The sequence below is a fragment of the Sesamum indicum genome, linkage group LG3 (assembly GCF_000512975.1).
Source record: "Sesamum indicum cultivar Zhongzhi No. 13 linkage group LG3, S_indicum_v1.0, whole genome shotgun sequence".
NCBI classification, from domain to species: Eukaryota; Viridiplantae; Streptophyta; class Magnoliopsida; order Lamiales; family Pedaliaceae; genus Sesamum; species Sesamum indicum.
In genome coordinates this window covers 11,865,817-11,876,048 of record NC_026147.1, presented here as the reverse complement: position 1 = coordinate 11,876,048, position 10,232 = coordinate 11,865,817, and the positions used below count along the sequence as shown (strand labels likewise).

General features: G+C 36.4%; 2 protein-coding genes across 3 annotated transcripts in view; both read right to left on the bottom strand.

Annotated features, from left to right (window-relative positions):
- Positions 1,846-5,424, bottom strand: LOC105158124 (lysine histidine transporter 2-like). The gene is made up of 7 exons (XM_020692782.1): positions 5,181-5,424; positions 4,217-4,597; positions 3,685-4,078; positions 3,360-3,465; positions 2,675-2,766; positions 2,411-2,479; positions 1,846-2,096 (listed from the first exon to the last, which is right to left on the bottom strand). The coding sequence occupies exons 1-7, from the start codon at positions 5,360-5,362 to the stop codon at positions 1,998-2,000; spliced, it is 1,323 nt and encodes a 440-aa protein (XP_020548441.1). The 5' UTR covers positions 5,363-5,424; the 3' UTR covers positions 1,846-1,997.
- LOC105158079 (serine-rich adhesin for platelets) overlaps positions 8,408-10,232 on the bottom strand; it is an 8,617-nt gene continuing 6,792 nt past the window's right edge. The window contains exons 7-9 of one of the 2 annotated variants that reach the window (XM_011074706.2): positions 9,502-9,846; positions 8,815-9,034; positions 8,408-8,718 (exon numbers count right to left, since the gene is read on the bottom strand). In XM_011074706.2, the coding sequence (XP_011073008.1) occupies positions 8,708-8,718; positions 8,815-9,034; positions 9,502-9,846 (576 nt within the window). In that variant the 3' untranslated portion in view covers positions 8,408-8,707. Of the gene's footprint in view, positions 9,035-9,501; positions 9,847-10,232 lie in introns of both variants that reach the window. The other variant, XM_011074705.2, reaches the window with a different exon arrangement.

Sequence of the window (10,232 nt, the reverse complement as noted above, 5' to 3'; positions counted from 1 at the left end):
CTATCTATGCTTTTTCTTTTCTTTTTTAAATGGTGTAAATAAATTATAATAAACTAACATAAAATCAGACAAAATCGCATTAACTCAAACATAATTTTGAAGTTTTTTTTATTTGAAACAGTGAATTATTATTAATTGAAATAACTCGATTACGATTATTTTTGTCAAGCATAAATACTTAACAAAGACAATTAGGAAAAATAGTATTTTTAATTTCATAAGTTAGGTTTATGTTTCTTTTGATCTCATTCATTATGGGATTAATACTTTTAGTGTCATATCTTACAAAAATTAATACTTCTGGTTCTCATGCACTTTACTATTTGCAATTTAACGATGTAAGCCACATGCCGAGCACGTTGCCATTAAATACTTTTTATTCGAGCAAAAAATTGACCCTTTTTTCCAACTGTAGCATATGAGTGCTTCAATTGGCCTACTTGAATCAATTGTGAAAGACATGATTCTTTGTGATGCTTCTACTTGACTCCAACTTATAGAAATATGGGAAGAATGTGATTCATTTTTTGTGAGATAAGACAAAAATCGCTATATTTTTTGCTCTATTTTTCTTCGAGATTTATTTTTCCGTCAAATGTAATTATAATTTTCTCCAAAAATGATCCCAAGCTGAAAAATATATCGATTTTCTCTCCAGCCAAAAATACTTGACGACCACATGATAGGCACGTGCGACGTCGTTAAATTGTAGACAAAAAAGTGGATGAGGAGCGAAAGTATTAATTTATGTAAGTTACGAGACTAAAAGTATTAATCTCGTAATGAATGGAACCAAAAGTAAAACAAACCTAATTTATGGGACCAAAATGTTATTTCCCCAATTACGATAATCATACTATGATCAACAATATCAAGTAAATGAAATCAACAATGCCTACTATTACAATAGATAACATCTACTATATGGAACAACATCGCACGCTGATTGAGCTACGCCTCATTGATAATTTCGAACTTATTTATGGGATCTCAACCTTAATATGGATAACTATCCGTGTTATTTATTGAGTGTGAGGAATTTCACTATTGATTCACAAAATATATATTTATCAAAATACATTGAGAGGTATTTATTTTTACACAAAAGAACAATCTTTTCAAATTTTTATATTATAAATATTTTGTTCATCCTTATTTAAAATTATCAATTCTGAACCTCTATCTTCTTTATTTTTCTTCTCTTCAATATAATTAAATAAAAATAATAAAAATATAAAATATGTATTCACATCGAGTCACTTCGGCAGCTAGAACTATTTATTAAACGGAGACACCTAAAATAACTTTTTTAGCAAGCAAAATGATGTATTGACTAAAATATTCTTAATAAATATATTTGCATTCTTCACAAAATAATTATTATCCCTTTTAATCATTTGACTTTACTAGCAAAATATTTATTCATTCAAATTTAATGTTAATTCAATTTATCAATTTATGCTCGAGTATTTATTTCATTTTTCATCTTCTTCATTTAATTATATATATATTTAATAATTTAAAAAATACATATCCATCGAGTGTTTTTCGATTGATAGTATTATTCATTTATTATATATACTTGTTCTCTCCCAAAATGTTTGATCTAGCTACTCTTGATACAAAATTTTAGATAAAAAATCAAAATCAAAATCAAATATTATAAATTTCAGGGTTAAACTTTATAGGATGCGCAAACTTTTTCAACTGAATATGATGTATGTTTGTAATTACAACTACAATTCCCAACAAATTGCACTTGTAAATTTACAAAAGAAAAAGCGTTTGTGTAATTGAACTTAACCTCATGAACGAGGTATCAACGTAAGTTAACAAATAAACAATTACTTCGTGACAAGTCTGTACAAGTAAGAAGTCTAGACTTAATTACCCACGACACGGATAGTAATTATTTATTAATTAATATAAAGAAAAAAAAAAGAAAAAACCTATATATATACCAAAGTATTAGTGGTGGTGATCAGTCTCCTATTAAATCAAGAGAAGAATTTGTAGCCTCTAGCTTGCAATATGATCTGCCTCAGTGCACCAATAGGCGCCAAAACCATCAGCAGGACACCCAGCACAATGCATGTCTGCACATCAATTACATTCACAATACATGCAAAAATTAGACCAACACATTAATCACATTGACATTCCTCAAAATTAGATCTAATTATATAAATATCTCGAATTTTTTATAAAATTACAAACACATCCCCTTAGAAAGTGTCGATGTAATGTGCCTCAAATGTAAGTTTTTCCTTAAGGGATGCACTTGTAATTTTATAAAGTATGAGGGAATGTTTATGTAATTAGACCTAAATTAAGGGGGTGTCGATGTAATTTGCCCTTTTATATATATGTTGTGTGAGACAGAGAATTTGACCGAAAATTGGTAACGTACCCAATTGGCAAACCAGGACAAGCTAAATCTTCTAGGTTTGTGGATCGCGAGCCACATTATACAAGGGAGCTGCAACGACGAAAATAGGTCAAATAATGTTCCGATTACGAAAATTATGAAATCCAATCAGGTTATTTTTTAATTTGAGATAAGAAGTTTTAAATTTCTAATAACATATCATATTTGAATTCGTCGAAATAATTCTAAATTCAAAAGATTTTAAATTGTCTCGCCCCGGATAAAGGGTGACGATGAGTAACTTACATAGTATGAAGTGGGAGCAAAGGCAAAACCTCCAAAGAAGCTGAGAAGTCCGCCGAAGAAAGGGAATGAAACTCCCAGCAGCATCGTCAGAGCTGCACGTATAGATGGTTAATCCCGAGCAGCAACAAAGCCACGCTCGATGGTTTTGCATAACACACATTCTTTTTACAGATTAAATGCATATCATCATAAAAATAAATTAAAATATATATATTTGAATTTGTGACGAGCAAAATATTATATTTTATGGAGATTTTTAATAATATTTTTTTATTTACAATAAAGGATTTTGAAGTATAAAAAGAGTACAATTTTTTCTACATAAAAGTGGGAGAATGACAAATTACGTGACGAACAAAGAAATAAAAGTAAATATTAAAAAATAAATTTTCAGACTTGATAGATAGATTACACGAGAAGAGGCTTATCTCTCTTAATAATTCAATATAAATAGTAGAAGTAGAATTATGCAAATTAGGTATGGTCGAATCAAATCAATCATACAAGTCATGTAACTGTATATTAATTACATAACAAATATATTATAATTGTCATATAATCGATTCAAATTTGACCAAAACCCAATTTCAATTAGAATTTTTCTCGTATTATATAGTTCCTCATAATTAAATTAAATGAAGTTGCCAAAAAACAAAAAAAGAAACAAAGGATAATTAATTCTTACCAACATAAGAGGTACGTGTAACTATACGAAGTAATCGAGAAGGCTTGAATTTCATCTGCTTTACTAAGTACGATTCCACCATGTCAAACACTGGCATTGCGAACACCTGAAATTTTGCCCGCAATTATAAATCACTATAATTTAAAACTATAAAAAACAAATAGTATGTACTAAAAATTTAATTTTGATCATAATTAATTAATATTTGTTCTTATTTTATTATATGCATACATCGAATGTGTTTGGACTGCTAATATAAAGTAAATGTAAGTATGTAAGTCGAGTGTATCGATGCTGCTAGTAATTACTAATCTTACGTACGTACCTGATAGCTGCCAATGACATGGACGACTACGAACATGTTGGCCGCAATGATAAGCCAGGCCGGTTTCTGGAGCGACATAAGAATATTGTCGTCGACCGTGTTTCCAAAAATAGCATAGCCGACGAAGGCGACAGGGAAGTAGCAGAGGGCGACGACGATATAAGCGATGACGACACCTTTCCACATGGGCTTCTTGGAGGGGTTTTCAGGAGTGGAAGGAATGGTTGCCTGAATTTCCAAGACAACATTGTGACCAGCAAAGGCAAAAGCCACATCTCCTAATGCACTTAGAAATTCAAACACTCTTCCTGAGCTGGTTGATGCCCTGGGCAAGTACGTTACTTCCGGTGAAATCCCTTTGTGCAAAGAGGCCACCCATCCTATGGTGGAGTAACTGTGGAAACAATGGATCGATTTTCATTCAGATTTTTTGCTCATTTCAGATACGACGGATTAAATTGCATTCAACCCCATGAAATCAAATATGCATATATATGAGAAGAAGATGAATTACAAGTGTGATGGGTGGTACCTGATGGACATGACTGCAGCAGCAAGAGAAATGACGGTGATGGAGTTGAAGTTGGGAAGATGAGAGAGGAAAAAGTGGACAGAGCCAAAGATGACGGTGAAGTAGGAGAGCCTCATGGGTTGGTGGGGGCGGAGCATGTCGTGGATTTTCTTGAGGGATTTGCCGCCGGTGACCATGTACACTATGTTGACGCCTACTTCCACCATCAGCTGCTGCGGCACCACCAGCCACAGCCCCAGCTTCTCCCCGAACGCGTGCTGCCCCAGCTCGTGGTACCGGTCGAACCTCTTCCCCGCCACCGCCTCATGCATCTCCACCATTTGCCATAACGTGTAGAGCGTGATGATCCACGATAGTACCATCACTGTAACTCCTGGACCCCTATATATATGCATATATCATTGATTATTAATCTATAGTTGGCCTTAAACAATGGAAAAATTTAAGCAATTTTGTGAAAACACTAACAATTGGGTATAAAACATGGAAAAAATTCTTGTTCGGACCTAATTCGACTGAACCAATCCAATTACAAAACAAATGTGATACACTTACTTTGTGATTGATCACTTTTCTTGAAGTGTACACACAAACCACATGATAAGTGTATTACACTTGTCATATAACTGATTCGAATTTGTTAGAGCCAAATCCAAGCAAAAATTTCTCATAAAACACCCCTAAATTGAAAAAGAAAAAAGAAGGATAATGCAAAAAAACAACAAAACACCCTTATATATCTTTTCACAAGGTTTTTATTGCCTATTAGTCTTTTTCTAACCCCCTTCAACAATGGTATGATCAATTAAGAAATTCCTATTCGCAACAATTTTTCAACATTAATACATAAGGTAAAGAGAGTAGGTAACAATGAAGTAGACGTCTAACAAATACTCGAACGTTTTCAGAAAATCTAAAAGTATGCATGTATATATGTGCGTCTCTAACACACGTACTTACGTACCATCCGAGTTCAGACATAGCGTAGGGGAGGCCGAGAACGCCGGCACCAACCATAGCCGTAATGTTGTGGAAGGCAGAATACCACCACTTCCCTTTCCTGGACGACGTGACGGGAAGCCAGTCATTCAGATCTTTCTCGTTCTTGGATTCAACCACCACATTATTACTCTGATCGACGTCCATTGCTAATCACTTGTTTCGGCTGCGTGTGCAAAGTGGATCGACCTAAAGTGCTGAGAATGTGAAAGAGGTGTTGGGATCAGTTAAGTGGATCAGTAGGGAGAGTATATATAGGGGGAGAGAGAGGGGGGGGTGAGGAGAGTTTGTTTCCTCTTCAAACTGAAAACGTCAAAATTAAGACTGAGTACTTAAGAGGTTGTTTAGTAGTCCTGGAATTCTTACGTCAGTGTGAAATCACAAGCTTTCACTCCCCCATAGGTGGGAATTCCGTACTGCCTCTAAATAGGTCTATCATCACCCGAGTAGTTTACTTCAAACCCTCAATTTTTTCTAATATTTTTGTTTTATTTTAGTACCTCAATTTTGGTTTCCTATTTTTTAAAAAAATCTCACATTACAAGAAGTATTGATTTTAATTATGATTAAAAGTAAAAAAATTATATATGACTAATATATTAATTAATTATGATTACTCAACAGCTATATTAATAGTTGTTTTTGCAAACAAGGACGAAATATTTGCTACAACTAAAAATTATTAAAACACCCCTTTCTCTCCCCCGCCGCCCGAGAGAAGGTTCTTCCTCCTCCAGCCCCCTTTGTGGAAAAAACAAATTGGGAAGTTGTGTTTTGTGTGTGAGGAAGACGTGAAAATTGCTGATGCTCTCATTGGAGAAAATTGGGTAAAAAAAACTGTACAACTCAAGAAAGAAGATTAAGTTTTAAATAACAGAATCCACCGCCTAAATGCCAACTAACTCTCAACTGCTAACTAGAACACATGGCCCAGTTATAAGCTGAATAGATGACTGTACGTGCTCACTAGGAAAAATACAAAGATAAGAAGCCGAAGTCGACAAATGAAACGCGCTTTTCTTCAGCCTTGGTCCAGCAAGTCGTCTTTGTTCGAGCTGCAACTGGAAGTCTTTCATCCTCAGCTTCAGTGTCCATGCCAGCAACAGGAGATAATCCAACAGCCCCCCTACAAGTGGGACTGGGGGCGAAAGAAACAAGGCCCAACTTGGAGAGAAAAAAGCTGAACAATTTTAGAGGGAGATGCTTGGTGAACATATTTGCAAATTGACCAGAGCTTCGAACGAGAACAGGAGCAACGAAACCTTCTTTATAAGCATCAAGAACGAGATGATAGTCAATTTCAACATGTTTGGTGCACTCATGAAAAACAGGGTTGGCAAGAATGTGGAGGGCAGCCTTATTGTCACAAAAGAGATTGATGCGCAGGGTGAGATAAATGCCAAAGTCTTGCAGGAGAAAGGAAAACCAATGCAGTTTGCAGACTATATAACAGCTAGACTGCGGTATTTTGCCTCTGCAGTAGGGCGAGATTCAGTAGACTGCTCTTTAGTTTTCCAGGAGATGGGAGCATTGCCAAGGAAAATGCAAAAACCAGTCAAGGAGCATCGTGAATCAGAGCAAGAAACCCAGTCTGCATCACAGTAACCTTGAAGAACCAGAGAGTTAGCAGTAGAGGGAAATAAACCTAACGAAGGACAGCCCTTGAGGTACCTCACCACATGAAGGGCTACATTCCAATGACCCTCACAAGGATTATTCAGAACTGGACTCAGCTGCTGAACACTGTGGGAAATGTCAAGGCGAGTAAACCCCAGATACAATAAGCGACCCACCAAGCGCTTGTAAAAGTCAGGGGTCAGGAGTAAAGCGCAGTATCAGCGCATAATCTGAGGCCTTGTGGAAAGGGTGTGGAAACATATTTAGCTTGCTGTAGGCCAGTGTCTGAAATGATGTTGAGGACATACTTGGTCTGAGCTTAGTAAATACCATCAGAATTACGAGCAATCTCCAATCCCAGAAAGTATCTGGCGTCACCTATGTCTTTGATGGTAAACAGAGCATGAAGGTAGTCGTTTACGTCCTTTAAGAAGTATATCATCGACATAGAGCCAAAGAGCTAACAAACCATGGGCAGTACGTAAAGTAAACAAGCAGTGATCATGTGCCGACTAATGGAAATCAAAGTCCTGAAGCTTCATAGTGAACTCCACATTCCATTGATGAGAAGCTTGCTTCAAACCATACAAGGACCTTTCTAACTTACAAACCAAATATGAGGCGACTCGATAACCAGCAGGGGGTGTCATGTAGAAGTCCTCATGTAGATAGCCATGGAGGAAGGCATTATTGACATCAACTTGTTGCAATGCCCAACCCTTTGCAGCTGCAAGTGTAAGAAACAATAGCACGGTCACTGCCTTTGCCACTGGAGATAAGCTTTCTGTGTAATTAATGCCTTCAACTTGGTTGTATCCCTTGGAAACCAAACAAGCCTTATACCTCTCCACACTGCCATCAGCCCGTAGCTTCATATTGAACACCCACTTGCACCCAATAGTATGTTTTCCCAGCTGGGAGGGGGGTTAATGTCCAGGTCTTGTTTTTCTCCAATGCAAGAATCTCAACTTCCATGGCTGCTCTCCATTCAGGGTGCTTAACAGCCTCTATAAAGGAGCATGGATCTTGCAAAACTGACAAAAAAGCCACAAAGGATGTGTATGTAAAGCTAGGAGAATGCGAAGGAGAAGTGTGATGGTGACTAACAAAATCATGTAGCCACAAAGGTTTTTGTGTTTGTTTGGAGGATCTTCGGGGTACTTGAGGAGCTACCTTCCAAGTTTGCTCACCATGCTCAACGCATGTTAGAAAAGCGTGTAAATGTGCCTTTCCAGCATCTTTTTGTCACAGGGGATGCTGAACGATGGGAGGTGATTCACAAGGAGTAGGCAGGGGTTGAGCAGGCAGTGAATGATCAGGATTTTTCAAGCTGTACATAGAAAAACTTTAAATTTGATTGGTCTGGTGGACCTACAAAAAACAATTTTTTCGTACTTCCTGTTGAAGTCTTGGCACGTTGTTTTTGCATATTATAGTGATTCATTAAATTGACGCTGCTGATCATCTTTCTGAATTCACAGCTTTTCACCTCACTGCTGTTGAAAGATTACTTTCGTGGATTCTCTTTGACGATATAATTGATGTACTAAAAAATGTTTTAGTCAATTCTCTTTGATGAACTTAATTAATCCACACTACAAATAAAGGAAGGTCAAATTCAGTGAGGATCAACTTAATGACAGCGTTGATTTCTCCTGGAAAATTTTTGAAACTTCGACTTTCCAATGGATATCGCCAGCAGGAAACTAAAGTCTGGTGTTTATCGTGGAGTCGTGTGCCTGCCATTGCTAAACCAGACTTGTCGTAGTAGCACTAGTCTATGGTCCTGTGGTGTTGCAATCCAGATTGATAAACTAGTTCCATGCGTTTGTCATGCGACGACTGATGAACAAACTTGCAATAATTTCCTTGGCTTTACCTGCTGTCTGAGAATAGAAGGTCTATATAACAGAAAGGTTCCAATGTAAATCTACAAAAACTTTGGAATCACTAAAGTACACTGGTACAAAGCAAAAGACCACCTGAATTGATTCTGCTCCTTTCTCTATACATTTCAAACAGAAGTTCCTCATTATTCCGAAGTTTAATGTAGTCGTCCACATCATAGCAAGACGAGCAGTCAATGTGTGATTGTCTGGTTTGGCATGTGTTTATATCAGTAAGACTGCTGAGGAGACTTGGGCTCCAACTAGCGCAACTGCTGGTGGAATGATTACTTGGGTCGTGAAACGAGAAGATGTCCTGTGAAAAAAACACCATGTTTGGCAAAATCTTTACACATCCGTAAAACAGGTATTCCTGCAGAACACAACTAAATGAAAAGAAAAGAAACCAGGCGTGCTTTGTCAACAACCAAAAAGACCCAGTAATACTTGAGTTTGTAACAATAAACTCGTAACTTGGAACATTTACAAAGCACCCTGTTCAAGAGAAATCTAGTTGAAACAAGAATAGAAACCGTGATTATTTATTTTACCCACCCTCAATTTTTTTTACATTATCTCAAACTTTTTTTTTGTTTTTTAATGATTTCAACAAGCATAAAATAGTAATTTCCACAAGGAGAATATTTGTAATTTCTCAAATACCGAAGGGATATTCGTAATTATACCAAACCTCAAGAGAGATACCTATAATTTACCCTAAAAACAATTGGTAACTTTTCGGAATATCAAACATATTAAAGGGTTGGAGTAGGAGAAATTAACCTTTTCCGGAACCCATTGAAGTGATTTCGGAGTGATAGGAGTCTGTGCCTTGGTATTGGCTGAGAGAGAACCATCAGTACCTGGCTCACACTGCAACCAAGGCAAAATAATACCATCCATTTCACCAGGACAAGAAGTAGATCCAGTTGGGCTCTTGTAAGGTTCAACCATTCTTACAGTAGAATCTCTTGGCCTCATAGTTCCTCCTAGAGTCGAACTTCCATCACTTCTTTCTCCATCAAAAGAAGATATGTCCGTATCCTCAACATTAGAAATGAAATCCTCAAAGTACTTTTCCGCTTCCTCAGTCAATCTTTTTGACATCCTATGTTTGTCGCTACTCCTCTGTGACACCAAATAGCAGAGTTATCACAACATTATAAAACTATCAATAGAGCACTCACATTTCAACTAGGCTTGTGAATGGACGGGTATCGCTCTACCGGCACCCATTCGCAATAAATACCTATAGTGATTTCTTCATACCCTACCCGATGAATAACCATTGGGCCTTACTATCCAAAAAAATCAGGTGACATTTGAGTGTTACCCGTTCATTTTTTTCTTCTACAATATATTTCAAAAATAAATTTCTCAAATTTTGAAATTACGTTGAAGTCAAACAATGAAATTTCTTAAAATGAACAATGCAATTTTTTTATGTGTTTTTTATAATGATATTACAAGAATATGTTACTAAATTAACTTATGAGTAGCATTTCATGAACCCC

Excerpts from the sequence above, each read along its gene's own strand:
- LOC105158124 (XM_020692782.1), bottom strand. The coding sequence starts at position 5,362 with ATGGACGTCGATCAGAGTAATAATGTGGTGGTTGAATCCAAGAACGAG. Across the intron at positions 4,598-5,180 it reads GCTATGTCTGAACTCGGATG|GGGTCCAGGAGTTACAGTGA; the intron begins GTACGTAAGTAC and ends GCATATATATAG. Across the intron at positions 4,079-4,216 it reads GCTGCAGTCATGTCCATCAG|TTACTCCACCATAGGATGGG; the intron begins GTACCACCCATC and ends TTGTTTCCACAG.